At 41.6% G+C, this 22,374-nt stretch overlaps 1 protein-coding gene across 10 annotated transcripts in view; it reads right to left on the bottom strand.

The window, feature by feature from the left end:
- The window catches only part of ehbp1l1a (EH domain binding protein 1-like 1a), a 44,819-nt gene extending 23,183 nt beyond the window's left edge, over positions 1-21,636 (bottom strand). For 3 of the 10 annotated variants that reach the window (XM_085451845.1, XM_085451843.1, XM_085451846.1), the window contains exons 1-14: positions 21,319-21,635; positions 13,641-13,698; positions 13,237-13,332; positions 13,105-13,158; positions 11,858-12,036; positions 11,399-11,544; positions 7,984-8,052; positions 6,846-7,091; positions 6,256-6,318; positions 2,766-2,981; positions 2,505-2,648; positions 2,214-2,387; positions 2,036-2,095; positions 1,849-1,954 (exon numbers count right to left, since the gene is read on the bottom strand). In XM_085451845.1, the coding sequence (XP_085307971.1) occupies positions 1,849-1,954; positions 2,036-2,095; positions 2,214-2,387; positions 2,505-2,648; positions 2,766-2,981; positions 6,256-6,318; positions 6,846-7,091; positions 7,984-8,052; positions 11,399-11,544; positions 11,858-12,036; positions 13,105-13,158; positions 13,237-13,332; positions 13,641-13,698; positions 21,319-21,422 (1,715 nt within the window). In that variant the 5' untranslated portion in view covers positions 21,423-21,635. Of the gene's footprint in view, positions 1-1,848; positions 1,955-2,035; positions 2,096-2,213; positions 2,388-2,504; positions 2,649-2,765; positions 2,982-6,255; positions 6,319-6,845; positions 7,092-7,983; positions 8,053-11,398; positions 11,545-11,857; positions 12,037-13,104; positions 13,159-13,236; positions 13,333-13,640; positions 13,699-21,318 lie in introns of all 10 variants that reach the window. The other 7 variants (XM_085451841.1, XM_085451848.1, XM_085451849.1 and 4 more) reach the window with 7 other exon arrangements.
- Between the last annotated feature and the right edge of the window lie 738 nt (positions 21,637-22,374).

Raw genomic sequence — 22,374 nt, 5'->3', positions numbered from 1 at the left:
AACCAGTGACTCTGAAAGTGACTTCAGTGATCTCAGCTCCTTTGGCAACACTCTCTCTCCTTTGTAACTTTAACGTACTTTATATTTTTAGCAACCACAAAAAAGTTCAAAACTACACAACTGATGCAAACTACAAATAAGAATTCTGCCAGCTGGTGTTTAGCTGTAACAATGTATCACATCACTGCATCACAATGCAAAGCAAGGGACTAGCAATCACAAATAGTGGCCTGTCAGGAATTGAGTGGCACATTTTACAAATCACATTTCTAAAAGCAGAATCAAAAAGCAGAAGTTTCAAAAATTTCACCCAGAAACATCAAACAGGGAACTCAAACACTGTTTTTAAAGCAACAGCTTCATCTTCTTAACATGGAGTCTAAAATCAGATCTAAAATCTGATTGGTCTGGCCTTTTCTCATAACTTTCCAACCCTGTTCAGTTGAGATGATGATTGGTTGACTTGAATTTCAGCAGCCTTGATGGGAAAGGTTCATGACTTCTTATGCAGCTTGATTAGAGACAATATATCAGGCGTAACTCGACTTGACAGAAGCCTTACTAAAGAAATGTTCTTTCAGTGGATGTTGTTGACTGTTTCCTTGAGGTGGATGTAGCTGCTCTGAGGTAGAGCAGGTCATCTACTAAGGTTAAGGAAGGTTAGTGGTTTGATCCCAGGCTGCTCCAGTCTGCACACCAAATATCTTTGGGCAAGATACAAACTCCAAGTTGCTCTCCGATGCGTCCATCTTTCCAAAGCATGCCACGCATTCTGTGAATTTTTTCGGGACTGAAATAGCATGGGGTGGTTTTATATATTGTAATAAAAAATTGCATTTTTGCAATTAGTGCAAACTCAAAAAAAATTTATTGCACTAATTTTTGCAATTAGTGCAATTTATTTTCTTGATCTCGAGGCTGTTTTGTTCATTCTTTCTTGTAGACCGCGTTGTTGCTCAGTAAATACATGTTCTTCTTACAATTATGACACTATTATCATTTATTAAAAGCAACACTTCCTGAGTCACATTAAACATTATGTAATAATAAATAAATACTTTTTTTCTATTCCCCACCAGAATCATCTTCCTGTGTAACTCTTTACAGTTCAGGTGCTATTTTTAAATCACTTAAAGTGAGTCCTGTTTTACCTCCTCTTGTAAAGTTGAATACTTGCAGAAAATAAACTAAATGTGTGTTTTTTCGGTGCAAGATTTCCCGTTGACGATCGCTGCTCATGTGAGTCTCTGAGCTTTCAGCAGGTTATTTGATGAATACATCGTTCCCAGGCCAAAAAAGGAAAATCTCAGTTGCACGGTGAGACCACGAGCATGATCGTTGTTTATTTCAAAATTCACTGGTTTGTTTCCTAAATTTGTCTCACGTGGACAACAGTGAAACTGTTGCATAGCATGCCAGCATGTAATTTTGTTACACTGAAAAATTGGGGATTTGTTGGTCACACAAACACAATCTTTGCACACCTCACTACTCAGATTTGTTTCACTGTGACTTTGTTAAAAAATGAAAATCCAATCAAAAGTTCTGACAAAGCACAAATGGAGAGAACATAACTTCCAGACAATGTCGTTACACAGCAGCTTCAAATAAAGTGGCTCAGAATTACATGAGAATATAACCTTAAAGAGGAAAAACAGTGTTTTTCATTTTTATAGGCCAATTAAACAAGGATAACTACACCTCATGAAGTACTCTCGAAACTACAGTTTGATAGAACCATAAGCAAAAATGTTGTGATATGGGAACGTGGATTATTGTTAGACGATCGTGAAAACACAGCAAATGTTCAGAAGTGCCAAACTCAAGCAGCCTGCAGGAACAACTTACCCTGCTGATGCTTTGGCAGCGTCGAGTCCACACGCTGTATCTCTTTTCCTCTCTGAAGCTCTGACCTTCTCTGACCTTTGGCTGGCTGGGCCTCCAGGGTTAGAGGCTAATAACATACAGTTCAGAGAGTTAGCCATGCAGTCCGTACTGTAGGCCTTACCCCACTGAATGCTGACTTGATGCTTACCTGTGGGTGCTGTGCACTGGTTATCCTCTTCATTCAGGGTGCTCAGCTGTCTTTTGAACTCTAATAAGAAGGAAAAGCAAAGATACGATTTTACAAATCAAGCTAAAAAACGAGGTTCGTGTGCCATCACGCTAGCATAGCAGCTACACTCTTTTCTGTGCTGAACCTAACCATGTACCTGCATCATGTTCACAGACTGAAAGAGAAGGAAACACATGAGCAGAGGAAAGATGTAGAGAAGGTGAGGCGGTCTCTAATGCAGATGTGACCTGAGGTTTCCAAAAAGAAACATATCCAGACCCTCCGCTGGGTTTCTCATCTAAAGGCTGAGCAGTGGGCAGAGAAGATGAAGCTGACAGGAAAGAAAACAAGAAGGGAAAAACAGAGACGAATGAAAGAGAAGTACAGCAAGCAGCCTCTGATCAACATGGCAGAGTACTGGTCTGGGTTTAAAGTAGAGCAGAATTACATGGCATCTCTAGTCTCTGCTTTTTCTGCAGAAGTGCAGCTTGTCCAGGATCACTGACAAAGGGATGCAGAGACGTAGGAGAGTGGGCCAGCTGTGCTAGAGGGACCTGAGATTTAGGAGGCCTCCATTCAGTCTGCCAGGAAGCTGGAAAACAAAGGGGAAAACATGGGAGGACAGAGTAAGGAAAAACCAAAGGTAAAGGTCAAGTAAAGGGTGTGGAAAATATCTGCTTGGTCTACACTTTAATCTCTGTCCCTTTACCTGACTCTGGGGAAAACGGTAGACTTGTAGGTTTGATATGGGCAGACCCCATATCAGACTCTAGCAGAGGTGGGGCAAGCTTTTCAGAGGTGGAGCAGGCTTTGAGAGCAGGACGTGGCGGAGGTATAGGGAAAGAGCTGAGTAGAGCTGAGGATGATGATGAGGAAACAGAGGAAAAAGAAGGACCACTCTGCTCTCTACGTGCACTAGTACAGGCTGAGAAAAGACAAGACAAGAAAAGAAAAGAAAAGAAAAGAAAAGAAAAGAAAAGACAAGAAAAGAAAAGAAGAGAAAAGAAAAGAAAAGAAGAGAAAAGAAAAGTTATCGCTGCATTATTGTGATAATCAAGACAGCAAACTTTTCACATGTGAAAATATACAAGGGAAGCTTACCTGTGCATGCAGAGTACTACATATAACATCGGCTGCATGACACACTACTTTGTGTAAAACACTACATTTGGCAGCAGTTTGACAACTTTCCAAGGATACATTTAGTTTTAGTATTTAACATATGAAAGTATTTATTCTGCAGTTATTTTCAAAGCTATGACATCAGAGCTCTGTCAGTGCTTAATGTAATGGTCTGTTCTCAAAATAGATTCAGATCAGTAAGTCTCATTCTCAATATGAAAACTATACTTCTAATGATGGGTCCACACAGGAAGTGACCAGCAGTGACGTGGGGCCAGAGGCCACTGAGACAGGAACAGCCTGTGAAGCAGTGGGTCAACTTTAACACTTTAACCACCTACCAACATGCTCGGCTTCCCTCTATCACATCTCAAGGCCAAACTGGTTTCATCATAGGAAGACATGGATTCTTTGTTTGGAATATTGTGCAAAGAGAAACTGCTGAGATCTATCCTGATTTAAATCCCATGTGTAGGCTGGACGGAGATATTTAAAACACTTTTCAGGTTTTTGGGACTCCTGCCCGTCCCGTCTGCCCAACAGATTGATTTTCCCAAGTGGACCACCACAGCTTTTGCTATAATGGTCCACTTGACTGGCATAGTTTGTTCAATTTTTATTATTTAGATTTTATTACAAACAGAACGTACAGGACTGGGGGGCCAGGAAAGAGAAAGACGAGGGGGAAAGAAAAGAAACTGAAAATCTGCTCGATCACCTGCTGAGAAAAAGAAACAGCACAGCAGGGAAACCACAGCACCAACCAACATGAGCATCAGTTACAGTGAGCAATAAATATCCAGTGTTACTGAGCAGCATACAGAGCTAATAATGCATGATATGTTTAGACCACGATAGTGTGTGTGTGTGTGTGTGTGTGTGTGTGTGTGTGTGTGTGTGTGTGTGTGTGTGTGTGTGTGTGTGTGTGTGAGCTTGTATTCTGCTTGTATTACCACTTGTCCCTTAACCGAATTGATAACTTATTTCCTTGTTAATTTACAGTTAGCCATAATGCTTTAATTTATACATTGCTGGTGTAACTTTGTTTGACACACTATCCTGGGTTTGTTTGTGGTAGCAGCAGTTACATCTATTACATCCATGCATATGTTTTAAAGCAAACACTACTAACCATCAGGTCATTTGAATTTTCTTCTGTTCACAGGCAAATGTCCGGTAAATTATGTTTCTTCATATTGCTTTGGTTATAATTACCATGTTTGTCCATGTATTCAGGTCCTATATTTAAGACGGGTATATGGGAAGGGCCGCCAAGTATTTCCTGTTTATACCCACATAGCAAAGTTGGTATGGCCCTGATCTGGCCCACACAATGTGCTTACACATGGCCCACATGCCGCAAAGAATGACGGCCCTTTGGTGGCCCAGATCTGGTTTGCCAGAGGTGGCCCACACATGGGCCAGCACAAGGCCAGTTGCAGACACACTGCTGGCTCAGATGTCAGCCTAATGTGTACCTTAATCAAGCCATGTAATAACAACATGTGCCGGAACATAATAGTGCAAAAGTAACATAACTCTGTTCTTTTATAGCGCTTTTTTGCTCTCCCAGATTACTCAAAGTGCTCTATGCCACATTCACCCACTTTCTCTAAACTGAGTGCTTCCTAACTGCATTCATTCACATTCACACTCTTGACATGCCGACTGGAGGAGCCAGGGATTGAACCACCAACCTTCCGATCAGTAGCTGACCTGCTCTTCCTCCTGAGCTACAGCCACCCGGTGGTGACCATGAGTAAACCGTCACTAGGTTTTGGATAAAGTGTAAACTAACAAACCTGTCAAACCTGCATTTGAAACGTTGGCTACCACAGCAGTATAGTATTGCAACAAGGCATTTGGGTCCTCTAACTAAAATAGGAAAACAGGAACATGAATAGTGCCATCATTGCCAGACCTGGCCCACATCTGGTTGACATACACCCTGCCATGACACCAGTCAGTCAGAAGTGCCAGCTTGATGCCGGATCCGGGCCAGACCTGTTTTCTATGAGCATGCAATCACATAGACAGTGCCATCTATGCCAGGCCTGGCCCATATCTGGATGACATACATCTTATCATGCCAGAGGTCAGCCAGCAGTGCCGGCTTGATACCAGCTCCGGGCCAGACCTGCTTGCTATGTGGGTATAGGGTCATGAGGTCATTAATTGCATCACTGGGTGTAACCAAATGAAGTTTTTTTTCATTTTGTATTGATTATTTTCTTTAAAGTAGCCTTTTGAGTTGTACTTCATGCAGTGTTTTACTTTTCAAACCATTTAGCTGAGTAAATGAGTTTGTCAATTTCATGCATAATCTTATTCCTGTTCTTTGTTTAGAATTGTATTGTTTGGTCCGACCTATTTGTTTCGATGGTAGAGACTAACGAGGTTCAGGTGTGGATAAAATCCTGTATAAAGCAAGTGGGATTTTTTCCTACCAGGTTGATTGTTTTATGGAGATGCCAGAAATAAAGTATATTTAAAAGAAGCTTAAATAGTCTGCTGATGCTGTTTACTTATCACCTTCCTTGCTGCTTACGTTATGCTACTTCACAGTGTCTAATAATGGGCGTGGGGAGCTAGAGGGCACGGGAACTCAGTCCTGAGTTAAACCTTTCTCAATTCCAAGACAAGAAGCAACTGCCAAGATAGCCAGGATAGCATTGGCTGGCTAGGACAGCACATCCATGAAATGGTTACCCAGGCAACCTAAGACAGGAACATCAGCTGAACACCAACTAAGCAACAAAGCAAAGTATCACTTCCTGTGTGGACCCACCTTTAGTTTACCTGTTGCTATCAGATTTTATTTCCTTCATACATTTTATGGTATGTTTGCTTAAATGGATGTTTTACCCTGAAGTGCAGCATTACCCTAAATACATAAATACCAGTTTACATGATGCATCTACTCTAATGTCAATACGAACAGAGCAGAACGGGATTCCTTGCAAACGGCTTTGTTTTTTCCAAAACAAAGCTGTTTGCAAGGAATTTGAGGATTGAGGGAGATAGAAAGATGGATCAGAGGGTAAAGGGGAATTTTGAAGAAATTAAAGAGAGGAAACCTTGGGCCTTCAAGGCTTCAGTTGAAGAGGAGCCAAAATGGAAGCTTTGGGGCCTTTGAGGAGCTGAAATGTCCACGAGACGCCAGCAGAACATGTCCAGGAAGCGCCAGAATCAGAAGAGAAAGGGAGCAGTGTGAAGATAAAAGACAAATAACGAGAGCAAGTGAAAATATGCAGACTGTTAACTACGCTACAACCAGAAGACAGGATTCACAGCATTTATGAAAGTGCACATGAGAGGTGAAGGAGAGAGTGCAGGCAGTGGAGATGAGTTTGATGGCAGGAGTAACCTACAGCCTCACCTCAGTTGTTGCAGCATTAGCTATAATAATGACTTCTAGCATTATAATAGGATATAATGAGAAAGAAATATCAACAGTGAGCTGCAGTTTTATCCTAACTTTACTAAGAATAGGTGTAAATCCATGAACATACACTCCTTTAACAGAAAGTGCTTCAGCTCTGCAACTGGTGCAACAGATGCATTGATGCATTAAATCAAATGCAGATAATCCCTTTAAAAATGGGCTCTCAGGGTCAAAGAGAAGAAAGGGAAGCACACAAAACTAGTAACATCTGTTGACGAGTACCTGATCCAACAGTGTGCTGGAAGATTTTGGGGAGTACAGGAAGGTGAGAGTGTGCAAAGGCTGGCAACGAGTAGGCATTGGGAGAGGGCCGAGCTTGCTGGGTAGTGCTCGGTGGTTGTGCGTGGGTTTGCAATGAGAAAGATGGAACAGATGGATCAGGGACTGGCAGTGACAGTAGAGGATAAGATGGTGCTGAAAAGGTGGAAGAAATGCCAGAAGACCTTTTCCTATCAGTCTCTGAGGTCACTGAGTGAAAGATATGACATGCACAGGGATAAGGGAGAAGATGGAAAATAAAGAAATGAAATAAAGGTCAGCAGGAAACAGGAAACAAGCAGAAATGTAAAAACATAATGACATGTGTACTCCCAAACTGGCTCTAATAAATAAAAAGGTCAGGTTGGACACTGATTTTAACCCATTAAATCAGTTTTAGGCCAAACCTTTAGGTCAAATTAATGTAACTCTTGTTCCAGGGGCACAATCGAAAAATTGCAATGGTTTATAAAAGCACCAACTCTGTGCTTTTCAGTGATATTAGGGTCAGTATGGTCCTCCCAGGCAAGGCGCCACATCCAGATCTTGTCAAATAACACAGAAAACAACAAAAACAAAACAAATTTTTAAAAAAACACGATAAAAAGAACCAAAATGCCTTTAAAATGTCTGTTTTCTGCAGAGCTCCATCACACTGACTCTCTCTTCTTTCAACCAAACTTTAATGCAACACCATGCCTGGCATTACCGTAATTACTCTAATAAAACTGAAAAGCACAAATCGCTGCTTTTAGGAAGCTTTGGAATTTTTTCATTTGAGCAAATGTTTCAGGAGTTACAGATGTTTAAAAAAAAAACATTGGAAAATGCACGGCGACAGGTTAGGCTTTAGATCAGGGTGTCAAACTCCAGTCCTCGAGGGATGTTGCAGCAGTGACACATGAAAAGGTTTCAGGACACCGGCCCTCGAGGCCTGGAGTTTGACACCCTGGTTTAGAGGGTTAAAGTAAAGTCGCAGATGCATATATGAAAGTGGGTTTTTGTGTTATTTTTAAGAAAACATATGTGAGTGTGGAAAGTGGAAGAGAGGAACTGAAAGGAGGAAGAGAAATGATAATAAATTCACAGAAGTGAGAATTACCTGTGGGGCCTAATTCAACTACAGGCCTCCAGGCCAGATCATGAACTCTTTCAGTGGGGGAAGCAGAGGCTTTTGTATGAAGAAAGAAAACAGCAGGCAGAGTGATTAAAAGAATGCAAAGCACATTTTATATAGGAAACCAAAAAGGAAGCAGCAACAGTTAAGGAATATAAGTTCAAAGAGAAACAGAATAGAGAGAAGGGGCATAATTTCCTCCCTCCAACATGAGTCTAAGCTAAAAACAGTTTCTAAAATGCTTCGTTCATGTGGCATTGATTCCATATCTACCAGAAACAGAACAAATCTGTTTGGAAGTGCCATGAAAAACATATGAGCCCTTTTCAAGATTTCTTAGTTTTTTCATATTTGTTGTTACAAATCAAGAAAATTTTAATATCAGACAAAGATAAGGAGAATAAATACAAAATACAGTGCAACACAATAAAGTTACGATTTCATTATTGGAACAAAGCCATCCAAACCTACCTGGCCTTCTGTTAAAAAGTAATTGCTGCCTTTATTAAATCATGAATTAACTGCCTCCAAACCTAATAACTGCTCGTGCCACCCTTGGCAGCAAGAACTACAATCAAGTGTTTGCAATAACTGGCAACAAGTCTTTCACATCGCTGTGGAGGAATTCTGGCTCTCTTCCTTGCAGAGTTCAGACTTTTAGCAGATTGTTTTTTTAGTCATTCAGAGGTGGACTTGCTGGTGTGTTTTTCAGATCATAGTCCTGCTGCATTATTCGAGTATGCTTGACTTTCCTGCCCTGAACTGGAGATTATTTGATTTTCTGGATTCATGGTTCCATCAATCATAGTAGTCTCTGCTGGTACAGAAGCTTGAAAGCAGCTCCAGACCATCCCAGTACCACCTCCATTTCTGACTGTTGGTATCATGTTCTTTTTATTAAATATAACACTATATTTAGAGTTTTAGTAGTCAAACCTTCCAAAAAGTTAATCTTTTGTCTCATCAGGTCAGAGAATATTTTCTTAAAAGTCTTGGAGGTCATTCAAGTAGTTTTTTGGCTAATGTGAGACGAGTCGTTGAGGTCTTTGGGGTCAGAAGTGGTTTTTGCCTTGGAACTCTCTCATGGGCTGAGGCAGGTGAGGCCTGCAGTTTTTTAGATGCTGTTCTGGATTCTGTTAAGGCCACCTGAATGAGTCATGATGGTGTACTTAGATCAATGTTGTTGTTATAGGCCGGCCACTCCAAAGAAGGATCGCCTCTGTTGGTTGGCTAGATTCCCAAACCCTTAGAAATGGCTTTGAAACCCTTTCCAGACTGATAGAAGTCAATGACTACGTTGCTCAGCTGTTCTCCAGTTTCTTTCAGTCATGGCATGAAGTCCATTTTTTTCTGGTCAGCATCACTTTGTCACGCAGGTTCTAGTCAAGTGATTTCTTGATTCCTAGGTCTGGCAGTAATAAGGCCTGAGTGTCACGATATCTTACAGCATCCTGCCATGACACTGCGGGGCGACCGTGGCTCAGGGGGTTGGGACGCGTATCTGTAACCGGAAGGTCGCCGATTCGATCCCCGGGCTCTCTGTCCTGGTCGTTGCGTCCTTGGACAAGACACTTTTCCCTACCGCCTACTGGTGTTGGCCAGAGGGGCCGATGGCGCAATATGGCAGCCTCGCTTCTGTCAGTCTGCCCCAGGGCAGCTGTGGCTACAACCGTAGTTTGCCTCCACCAGTGTGTGAATGTGAGAGTGAATGAATAGTGGCATTGTAAACCGCTTTGGGTGCCTTGAAAAGCGCTATATAAATCCAATCCATTATTATTATTTGTCTCTAACCATCGGGAACCCTCACGTTAACTTTTATCGAGTGGAAAAAAGTTAGCATTCATTCTCCAGCTTCGCTGTGTTTATGTTATGGTAGCATAGCTGTGTCGCTAGCGATCACGTAGCACATCATTATATACCAGCTAGCCCAACTTCAGTAACCCTGCAAACGTCACTGCTGTTTAGTTTTCTGTCTTCATTCATGTTGGAAGTGATAGCAGAGCTGTACGTTTGAATTTTGTCAAAAATCTCTCAGTCAGAACATGCTATATCATGTTTAGGTGAAAGCTAGCGAGCTAACTTCCTGCTAGCTTCTAACTCTGTTAAATGTAACTAATCCTGTTTTTATGGATGCCTGGGTGTTAAAATTAATTGTTACACCTGGTAAAGCAGCAATGCTGATCATTTTAAAAGATAAAAGATTTTAGACAGTTTTTAACTCTCAGTGATGCGGCTGTGTTCGTTTGACTTTGGGACCTGAAGCGGACAGAGTTTAGGGCCCAGATTACTCCACGAGGCTCCTGACTACGGTGGCCGTAATGCTCCGACAATCCATCAAGCGGTGCGGCTTCATAGCTTACCAAAGTCGTACTAAAACATTTTTTGACAGATTTTTGAGCGCCGTGTACCACATAAAATCGATTTGAGGTCAGTAAGCACAACCAGAATTCATACATAAGGCGCCCTGTTGATTTTTGAGAAAATTAAAGGATTTTAAGTGTGCATTATAGTGCGGAAAATGTGGTATACAGAAGAAAAGAATATATCGCGATATATATCGTTACCGCACGTGCTTCAAATTATACCACGATATGGATTTTAGGCCATATCGCCCAGCCTCAAATGGGAGTAACTACTTGTTCACACCGGGCAGGTAGATCTCCTTAGTTTTTAATAAATGATTCATCATTTAAAAGCTGAATTTTATATTTATTCAGGTCATCTTTGTCTAATCCCAAAAAGTTCATTCTGGTTATCTGGACGTCGCGTTTTCAGTGGGAGAAACATTTCGTCACTCAAACATGCAAAGCACCCAGAAGAAATCAGGAAGGGGACAAATACTTGTTCATGGCACTGTATGTATTAATTCTGGTATTGTCTTTTTAGGTACATATTTGCACTTTAAATCCAATATTTCTAGCTGCAAATTTTAAAACCTAAAAAGCGCAGGCATGCATTGACTCTTGTAGCAGAAAATATTACACAAACAAAAATCACTTGTAGAACTATCTAAGACTACCTCAGGTATTTATCCTGATTCATCAGACCAGACCACCCTATTTCATTGTCTCATCATCTAGTTCTGATGCTGTCAGGCCTTTTAGGTACTTCTGCTGGTGAACATGTACCAGCACTCTGACCAGTACATATCCATGCAGTCCCATATGCAGCAAACACAGAACCTGAACTTTTGGAGATGATATAACTGTTATCTAGCCATCATATCTGGGCCTCATCATTACATTTACTATCTGTAGGCACCTACTAAATGTGTGACACAGGTAAACCACAAGACATCGTTTATCTTCCAGGCTTTGCTTTTACCTAAAAGTTGAGTATTTTGTCTTCTGTCATTTTTAGCCTGGTTGAATCAGTGCACAGGTATCCTCACAAATCTTACCTGTAACATAAGTAACTTGTCCTGTTCCAAAGTTTGACCTTCTCTCTTCGCTGACTTCATCGTCGCTGTCATTAAAGTCATCCAGATTACCAATATCATTCTGTTTTATGCTCATAAGACTGGCCAAACTCTGCATGTCCTCATCTCTGTGATAAAACAAAGAAATCAGCAGACATCACTACCTTTATCCAGCTCCACTAATATTTTCACATACCTAACAGAAAGTTTTAGATTCAATGCAAAGCTGCTGATGTCACACTGGATGTTACACAAACTGCTGATCTGAGCGTGCTGTGCTCAAATGTCCAGATACAAATTTTATAGACCACATACGGCCATAATCCACCCAGTAAAACCTCAACAACTTGGACATTACGTTGGAAATCTGCAGAGAAAAGTAATCCTCACTGCTCCTGGAACGTCATAAAAAATAATAAATAAAAATGCTTCTTGACTTACGTGGCCTTGCCTTCCCTGAGAAAGATGCACGACAGGTTGAGCTTCAGTGTGGCTTCCACCACTTTCACAGAGAGTGGTTTGAGCGTCAGTGTTAAATCGTACTGAGCTGGTGTGGCGCTTGCATACTTCTTCATATTGACATCAGCTGATGCCAGCACTTTTTTACATCCTTTTGTCTCCTGATTTAAAAAAATAGAGTTCAAGTTTGAATGCACACACATTCATTAATCCCAAAGATAATTAGTCACCACTCAACAACAACACAACTCAAGGTCTAACCACAGTATGGCATAACATAACATTGCCCCCGCCATCTTTTTACTCAAAATATTTTTATTGAGTGATCAATACTAACAAACCCTTTCCTTACAAACCCCACAGAAGTTAGCTGCAACACCACTGAGCTTCACGTTCCCATTAACACAGACACACATCAGACCTCGATGGAATAAGCAAGTCAGTTAGTCAGCAGGAACATCCTGAAGGTTAGGTTAAGGTTAGAGAAGTTTGTCAGAAAAAGACCCCAGATTTGATCAAATGTGCCCTTTTGGTTCTGGATGGAGCAGTGGATCTTTTCAAGACTGAGACACAACATGAGATCAGCCAATGATCGTGGGAGGGCGGGGCAGCAGCCTTCCACCTCAACAACCAGGAGGGAACCAAAAGACCGCAGCCGACGTTTTGCCCAGTAATATACTGATCATCCTCACAAAAATTTGCCAAGGCAGGGTAAGTCCAAAACGTGGGTTAGTTTGGCATCATCAGACCTGCACCTGTTACAGCGAGGGTCTAAGATAGGATAGATTGTAGCTAATTTGGATTTAGATAAGTGGGCCCTGTGGTACTTTGAATTGCAGTAGGGAGTAGCACAGAGCAACGTGGAGTTTACCAAAGGAATGAATCCCAGACGACATCTGGCATAGATATGTCCAACTCCCTCTGCCCCACCATCTTTGATAAGGGATTCGATGTGCTTTGGATCCTAAGCTGTTCTGGTTCTACTTCGTACTTTTCTTGTCCCATCAGTTCGGTACTAGTTAGTCACATAATCATCTTGCTATTGCTACTCAGTATGGCTGGATATGGTGAGAAAATCTTCTAATTTAGTTTGTTGTTCTTCCATTTTGGTCCCGTGTCGTTACCACAGAACACCTCTATGTCCTATTAGCCAGGTAGCCAAGTTTCAGGCCCCAAGTGTTTATGATCATACCACAATATGAAAGCTAGCACAAACAGATCAGACTTACATTCTCAATAACAAAAGTCCATTCTTTGTCTTCAAACTCCTCTGCAGTCGGTTCCTGTCAGAGCATAAATAATTAGCTGAATGACATATTATATTCCCCATCTATAATCCATATAATTAATCAGCTCCATACCTTGAAGAGTGTGACCGTGATATCTAAACTCTCTGGAACCTGCCAAACCACCAAGCCTCTGTAGGGGTTCTGGATTCCTGTCTGCCAGCTGTGCAGCTGACAGAACAGAAACAGGAAGCATCAAGAAAAGGCTGCAAATCACTAAAGAGGATTATATCAGTCCAAAATGGAAAATGTGGTACGTTTTAATTGCTATGCAAATTGGATGTGCAGCCTTCATGTATTAGGTCAAAATATTTAGTAATGACTAATCCCAGTGTAAAAACTACTCCATCTGTCAGATGCTCACGTAGAAACACTGGTTTTATATTATGACAAGTCAAATTTTGTTCTTAAGTAGCGCTGGCACAACTAGCTCCTTTCGGTGCTTTGTAAAGACGCTCGTTTGTTTCTCCTTTTATTACCTTTGTGCTGTGACGTCTGCTCCTTCTGATCCACACCACTCTCAGTTTGTCCGGTTGCCTGAATAACAGCAGAGCGTATATTGTATTTTACTGTATTTTACTGATTTTACTGTGTCTGGCAGCATACAATGAGTATATTACAGCAACAACTAAAATCCTTTTTCAACACAGACACTGTCTTACACACAGATAAACAAGTTAACCAGTTTCTGAATGAAAGTTTGACTTTCACTTCAGCCAGGCTGTAGATTTTCTTCTCCAGCTTCATGTTGGTAACAAGTCCCAGGCTGTATGTGAAATCTATTTTTTACAATAGACACTGACTCTGTTGTGAGCAGAAACACTGACATGTTTTGCCTGTTTCATTGCAATCTGTGTGGCAATGATGATGGCATCTACGATTTGGTCAGACCTTGTGTAAAACACACAAGGACACACACACACACACACATACATGCCAAACACACAGAGGACAAAGACAAAAGGGGAACCTAAATGGACAAGAAACTGAAACATACAAGCGCAATCCCAAAAGTAAGGACTCCCGCATCGACCGAAATGGGGATAGAAAGATAAACAGGTCGTGCCCGTGTCATAGCTGCTCACCAGCGCCGCCGCACAATCTTTCAAATGTTCTTTCAACTTTGGGAACAGGTGAAGTCCAGACTGTAGGGTGGATGGGTGATGACGTTTCAACCAAAGTTTTGCAACAGAGCGACAGTTTAACGGGCGACGTGTGGATGCGCGGTGTTGTGGAGAATGCTTACGCTCTTGCTCAGCATTTGTCTTCTCCAGTTCAGAAATGCCCTTCTGAGTTTTTCCAGTGTTTCACAGTGCCAGCCATCAAAGTCAACCAACAAAACCCCCTTTCAGTCCCAAAACACAGCTGAGCACTGTGCGTAAGCATCGTCCACGACACCACACGTCCACACGTCCACACGTCGCCTGTCAAACTGTCACTCTGTTGCAAAACTTTGGTTGAAACTTCATCATCCACCCTACAGTCCAGACTTCATCTGTTCCCAAAGTTGAAAGAACATTTGTTCAGAAGGCGATTCTACAGCATCGGCGATGAGCAGCTATAACATGGGCATTGTAAAACTACCAGGCTGATGCTCAGTGGACTGAGGCATAGTTGCATTATCACAAACAGGCATGGTGCAGGAGAGAGTGTCTCCTTTGAGTGGACTGGTTCTTATACAGCACTTTAACACAACCTGTAGACTCGATCATTCGCAAAAGCACTTTTTTCTACGCTGTTTCCAATCTAACATTCAGTGGATGCATCGAAGAGTAACATGGAGTTAGTATCTTTCCTGAGGATTTGGCATGCAGACTGGAGCACCATCCAACCATCAACCTAGTTAGTAAGTGACCACCTGAGCTACATCCCTCAACCCTCAGTGAGCGACTAAGCCCGTAAACTCATCAGAAAAGAGTTTACAAGGTCAAGGTTCAGGGCAGCTTTCCCATAGCCATCTATGGGTTACGGTCAGGTAGGTTTGGTATACTTAAACAGGATGTTTTCAGGTTTAAGGCACCTTCATGTTCCTTTCAGTTTTCAGGCTGAAGCTGAGCCCATTGTTTCTACAGCCTGGGGTAAGACACATGCATGGGTGTGGGCGAATCATTTAAGCTTGCCATAAATGACATTTCTGTGGCATCACAATCATTGTACAAGTCTATCAGAAGAATGTTTTAAATATGGATCAGCTAGGCTGTATGCTCCTCAAACTGTGAAGCCTCCTCTAATATGGTTACACTGTAACACTGTGCATTTTAAAATGAGGTCGTTATACATCATTCCTGGTACCTGTGAATGTTTTCTTTCAGGCGCTTTTGTCTCTACAAACCACTGAGTTACTCACCACCACAGGCCTGTACATTTATAGGTCAGCACAGAAACATGTCTGTTATAAATAGTGCAGCAGGTGTTGCTCTAAGCTCTGTGAAGCGTGTTGTCCATGTCTGTTCTCTGTCCGTTGCTTTCATTCTCACTCATCGCTCACAGTCTCTTACCAAAAGCAGCTGGTTAGTTGATCATTTGGGCAAGTGTTCAACAGTTTTCTGCTTTACTCACTGTATTTGTTTTTGATTTAGAGCAATTTGGTTAAGCTTTATGACAACTTGACAACTTGTAGTTCTGGGAATCTTTTCTATTAGTTATGATCAAAATAGTTTTCATCAAAGCCAAATCAGTCCAGTTTTGGGTGTTTACATGATGAATCTGCCTATAAAAAACATTTATTGAGATCATTTTAGTCGGAGGTCAAACTGAAGCATGTTGTTAACTCTTGTTGCAAATTAGACAGTGTGACTGGGTGGTAGACGACCTCGGGGTCACATCTGGCCCTTTAGTTGTCTGCGTGCATATCTGCATGTTCAATGTCCTACTGTCGTTGTCTGGTTCTCACTGTACATGTCACTTCCTGTCTTACTTTGAAGGTGCCTCGTCTCATGCGTCTGATTGGCCCCAGCTGTGTTTCCCCCCGTTTCTCGTTCCCTCATTATCCTTGTATACTTCAGCCCTTTGTTTCACTCTGTCCGTTGTCGCGACCTCCTTCATTTCCCTGCTGTGTGTTCTGCCTGCCTGATTAGTTCAGGCGTCGTCCCAGTTTACTTAGTTTTATATTTCACAGCTGTGTCTTCTAAAATAAAGGCCTGTCTGTGAGTCTGCAGTGGGATCCTGTCCTGCCTGCTTCACACAGCAATTCATGACCCTGACATCAACAAATACACAGATTCTCCTTCAGCCCCCTTTCACTGGTCTGAATTGGCCCGATGTTTTCAGAAAGAAATACAGACGTATGTAAACCGTCTGCTTACTACATTACTCACTCCTTCACTGAGTGTCCTCGATCTGAGCTGCTAATCTGCATTACTCCTGGTATAAAACTGGTTACTATTGACATGAACTGGCTGCATCTTTGTCCTACAGACATGACCAAACATTTTAGCAGTGACACAAAGTTTGTTTCTTATGCACTTTGCTGCTTCAGTTTTTGTTTCAAATAACAAGAAGAAGAAGAAGAAGAAGAAGAAGAAGAAGAAGAAGAAGAAGAAGAAGAAGAAATGTACAATTATAGATCATAAGTTTCAAAAACTTTTTGCTGGGAAAGAAATAAAAGTTTAGTTTTAGTCGTGGTGTCAAAATCTTTGTCACCGTTTTAGCTTTGACATTTAACTTATTTCAGTGTTAAACTTTTGTGTGTGGTTTTATTGTTCCGGTGAATATCGGCTTTGATCTAATTGTCTTGGGATGAAATCCAGAAAAGAAAATCCTATGGGACAAAATAAGGGATGCTTAAAACCACCTCGGGCACTCTGACCTCAGAGATTCCTTCAGAGCCCACATGATAATTACCTTTTACAGTGTGCTGTCATTAGATTTCCAGTAACACTGCCTTAACAGACACCACTGACCCCAGTACAGAGCATGCAAAATGTGACAAATCTCTCTAAACTACCACAAAGCACAAACAGTGTGAAAGGAAGGCCGGCCAAAATACAAGCCAGGGCCAGAAGACTGAAAACACATGTTGACTGAACAATGACTAACGCCAGTGGAATTAAAGGAACTCCTACATGCCGAACCTAAAACAGCAGCTCTAAAGCTAAGCACAATATCCTCTGTATACATAAACTGGAAATGGCCAAGAGGAACATGTTTCAAGCTCGTCCTGAATACTGAAAACCAGACTAATCATCCAATCTGTTCACGAGAAGAGAAATGCCGAGCAAATACCAAGATTTTAGATGTTTTCTGGAAGAGGCCAATGGGGACTGATGGTTCATCCATGAAGATGTCTCTGGCTCGTAGAGTCAGTTATAGATCTACCTCCTAAAGAATTTTCTTCACTTTGCAAAATATTGTAGTTTTTCTTAAAGAATTTGGCAATCATCATCCTAATCATGTACTCCTTTATACTCCTTTATTCTCATACTCAAGTTCAACATCTGGGATCAGGTCCAAATATCTGATCTGATTAATCTGTCGTGGAATAATGAGAGAAAAAAAGGTCCTTATCTTGCCAAAACAAAACTTTTAGTGACTGGGCCAGTCGGCTTTTTGGGTTCATTTAAGGCCCCGTCTCTCACTGGTAGACTCATTTAATAATTCTGTTATTTAGATTTGTGCACCATTACATGCTGATGTTTCACAATCACAACAACAGTGGTCAGTTATATTGTAAGGTAAAGACCCTCCACCCTATAAGAATAGTCAGATGACACTAAATAGTAACAGTGGGAAGGAAACAAACTCCCTTTTAACAGGAAGAACCCTTCAGCAGCATCAGGCTCAGGGAGGGACAGCTACCAGCTAACAGCCAGGACTCGCTGGAGGTGAAAGGAGGGAGACAGGACAAAAGCAAGCCAGCCCTTGCAGCCTGCGTCTATTGCAGTGTAACTAAGGGAGGATCCAGGGTCACCTGGTCCAGCCCTAACTATATGCTTTAGCAAAAAGGAAAGTTTGAAGCCTAATCTTGAAAGTAGAGATAGTGTCCGTCTCCCGAATCCAAACTGGAAGCTGGTTCCACAGAAAAGGGGCCTGAAAACTGAAGGCTCTGCCTCCAATTCTACTTTTAAATACTCTAGGAACAACAAGTAGGCCTGCAGAGCGAGAGCGAAGTGCTCTAATAGGGTGATATGGTACTACAAGGTCATTAAGATAAGATGGGGCCTGATTATTTAAGACCTTGTATGTGAGGAGCAGGATTTTGAATTCTGGATTTAACAGGAAGCCAATGAAGGGAAGCCAAAACAGGAGAAATCTGCTCTCTTTCTAGTCCCTGTCAGGACTCTTGCTGCAGCATTTTGGATCAGCTGAAGGCTTTTCGGGGAGTTTTAAGCCTTTAAAAAAAAAATTAAGGACAAACGGCCATAATTCATATTTGTTTTTGCTTAATTCTTAATTGCCAATATATATAATCAGTGTGTGGGTGTGACACCAAGGAGCCACTAATCTGAGAGAATGTCTGACTTTATAAATGTATGATTAAATAAAAGAAAATGTATTGAGTATTCAGTTTTAAAGAAAAACAGCAAAAGAAAGTATTCCTGTAACTGGATTAAAAGGGATTATGCTAAAAGATGTTCATGTAAGAATAAGATCATGACAGAGAGGTTGTATAAACTAATGGAACATAAGGAGAAATATGCGACTGAATGTTCATATACAATGAAACTTTCTATGGTAAGAATAACACGGAAAAAAAGAAACTGTAATGAAGTGATTTTAACTTTTAAAGTTAGTTTTAAATCATGTATGATGACAACTCAGACAGACAGGGAGAGGATGATGAGGTACGGGTGGACAGTGATTCCACAGGTGAGACCAGACGTTATCTTAGACGATGTGACGTAAAAAGGGGGAGAAAGGAGGAGCAGGTATAAAAGCTTTGTGCAGAATAGATAAGAAGAGCAGTTCAGAGGATTGGACCTAAGATGTTCACAGCTGGAAGCTCCTCCTCATGCCTGGGTGTGCCCATCTCTCCAACCTCCTTCTTCACAAGGATCCGAACAAGCTCAGCATTAGCTTACAATGGGTTCATTAGACACATGTAACCGAGGTGATTTGATTAATATTTTCTGATTAGTATTATTTGGTTCTGCTTTTGTTTTGCTCCTATTATATTGCTTTAATAAAATATCCTTCGTTAAATGGTTTTAATTGTGGGCCTTTACAAAGGGACTGGTAAAGTATTCATCTACATCACCATGAATGACTCTTACAGGTTAATCCAGCCCTCCTCAGTCTTCCAGGACGCTAAATTTAACCCAGTTAGTTACCAAGTGCACCAATCTAGAGGGGAGCTGCAGTAACAAACGGGGCTGCTGGCAGCTGGGCCTGTACTGGCTCTGTCACAGGAAGAAGGGTAGGCATTCAGGGCTTTTCAGGCAGTTAGTACTGGGCTAATCCCCACACCCAGTAGCTCCATCTAAGCACTGCTTACTGGGTAAGACTCACAGCACCAGAGATTGGGGTTGGTTTTTCCCTCTACAAATAAAACAAGCTTTTTTACACTGACTCTTTGGAGATGTTTTGAGCTAAAGGATGATTGGAGATCGACCTGCAATTAGCTAAGACAGCTGAGGCTGAGGCTGTTTGAGTAACGCTGCCATCATAGGCCTGTGGTTCGTAGGTGATGATTGAGACAGATTAATCATATTTTAAAATTGAAGCACTAATTTATGGTAGGACATATTATAGCAGTCTTGAAGTAATTGGTTTTAATAGACACATGATGATTGCTGAGGTTAATGCAGTAGGATCAGTCAGATAAAGACTAAATAAATATAAATAGTATTGAAAGTAGCTGAACATATTATATATCTGTGGTCAGTTATTTTTTCTCTAATTGTTAAAATGTTATTAGTAAAGAAATTAGTGAATTCAATACTTTCTTCAATTAATGATGAGGAGTGAGATGTCACAGCTTTACTGAGGGCTTTTAAATAGAGCAACAAACTATCGTTCCTGGGAAAATGAAGGTATTCTAAATTAGTGAGATACCACTTCATCTCAAGGTGCATGTTTGAGAGTTATACCATGGAGTCCACTTCTGATTTGAGGCTTTCTTTCACAGAGGGGCCACAGTACCCAACAATCACATGACCCCCTATGAGCAAGCACAACAATGGGAAGGAAAAACTCCCTTTTAACAGGAAGAAACCTCCAGCAGAACCAGGCTCAGGGAGCACAGTACTCTCTGCAATGAGGAATTATGTTACAGCACCTTCCAAAAGATACTGTAATGAAATCTATTCCCCAGCTGTCTTTATTGTAAATGTAAATTTTGTTAAGTAATAAATAGACAAAACTCTTAAATGTGCACTTTCTGTGCTCCAGAGTGTGATTAAAGTGGTGGCTGATTTCTTATACAGCCCAGCCTCACAAAATGTGACCAGTTAGTGTAAAGTCAGCTGGTGGTGGCCCAGCACTCACCCAGAATCACATTATGAGCCACAAAAACACAAGTGTTTGAATCTGGTTGAAGCGCTACTTTACCGGAACAACTGTTTGCCTTCATAAAAAGGTTTCCTCGTGTTTTTAACTCCTCCCAACAGTTATTGCAGACCTGGGCCTGCCACAGATTTCTTATAAGAGGGGAAGTTTTTATCCATGACCTCAGTGTCCAGAAGTCTACTTTCAGCCAATGATGACGGCGTAGATGCTTCATCCTTCCACCAGCACACGTGACACCACTCACTCCCACAGCCACGACAGTTTTTTGGCTTGACCCGTTGCCATGGTTATTAGGATGCCGCATGGTAACAATTACAGTTCTCTTATCAAGAAAACAAACACGGAAGTAATGGGGCGGGCTCTCTCTGCAGCAAAACAAAGCATTTAGCGTTTATTTTTTCTGAACATTAAAACCTGAGGTATTGTGCCGACGACCTGTAATTACACGGAGTAATTGTATTAAGTCTGTCAATAAGACGTTAATGCGCAGTGATGAATACGCCGGCTCGTGTAAACTGAGTGTGGATGATACACTTAGTTTCACAGGCTTTACTCGCCGAAATGAGAAGTTCACACGCCTGACCGGAGTTTGGCATCACTCTCTCTGTCAGCCTCTTTAACGCTCAGAGAGCACACCACGGAGCAGTGCCGGGGTGCGCAACAAATCCACAGTTATCAAATACTGACAAATATAAGAATTATATCACTCACCATTTATTTGTACATTCTATGATCAGCTCTTGAAACGAAGCCGCAAACTGGAATTTCGACGCCTTCTTTCCTACCCGCTGGAGCCGTTTCCAAACCGAAGTCATGCTCGACCCTGTCACACACGCTGAAGTTAAATTACACGAAGGGCAGGCGTGTCCCCTCTTCCGTGTTCCTTCACCGGGGAGTGGATGGGAGACTCCACCTGCCTCGATGACAGATCCTCACCAGTGCTCGATCCGTAGACACGGTACAAAACAAATACTCCGGTCACATATCGTGAAGTTAACGCGGACAAACCGGAACCCATCGTCACTGGGACTTTCAAAATAAAATCAGATGTCTCTTCCAACTTCCACCCATCAACAAAGGAGGAAGTTTACAGTTTAAATCTCATCGTGAGCATTTAAAACAAAGGTTTTAACAAAAATAATGATACATTTTCCACTAGAATGCTTATATTTTGGCACAAATACATAAATAAATAAGAGGAAGTCAAAGGAGAGCGTCACAGGGCGAGCAGCCAAAGCACACAGAAGAGCCCCACCCAGTGTTTACACTGTGGTTTCACTGCTAATCACACTGCCAGTAAAAGTTTGGACACACCTTTTTATTTAATGTTTTTTCTTTATTTTCATGAATGTTTACGCTGTAGATTCTCACTGAAGGCATCAAAACTATGAATAAACACATGAAATTCTGTAGTAAACAAGAAAAGTGTGAAATAACTCAGGACATGTTTGATATTTCAGATTCTTCCAAACAGCCTTTGCTTTGAGTCCTGCTTTGCTCACTCTTGGCGTTCTCTCCATGAGCTTCATGAGGTCGTCTCCTGAAACGGTTTCCAACAGTCTTGAAGGAGTTCCCAGAGATGCTGAGCACTTGTTGGTCCTTTGCCTTCACTCTGAGCTCCATCTCATCCCAAACCATCTCCACTGGGTTTAGGTCAGGTGACTGTGGAGGCCAGACCATCTGGTCAGCACTCCATCACTCTCCTTCTTGGTCAAACAGCCCTGACACAGCCTGGAGGTGTGTTTGGAAAACAAATGATGGTCCAAC

Source organism: Copadichromis virginalis, linkage group LG3 (assembly GCF_057382275.1).
Source record: "Copadichromis virginalis isolate Kocher_CV1m ecotype Utaka linkage group LG3, C_Virginalis_male_GT1.1, whole genome shotgun sequence".
NCBI lineage: Eukaryota > Metazoa > Chordata > Actinopteri > Cichliformes > Cichlidae > Copadichromis > Copadichromis virginalis.
Note: the sequence above shows the minus strand (reverse complement) of the source record. Positions and strands in the feature narration are given on the sequence as shown.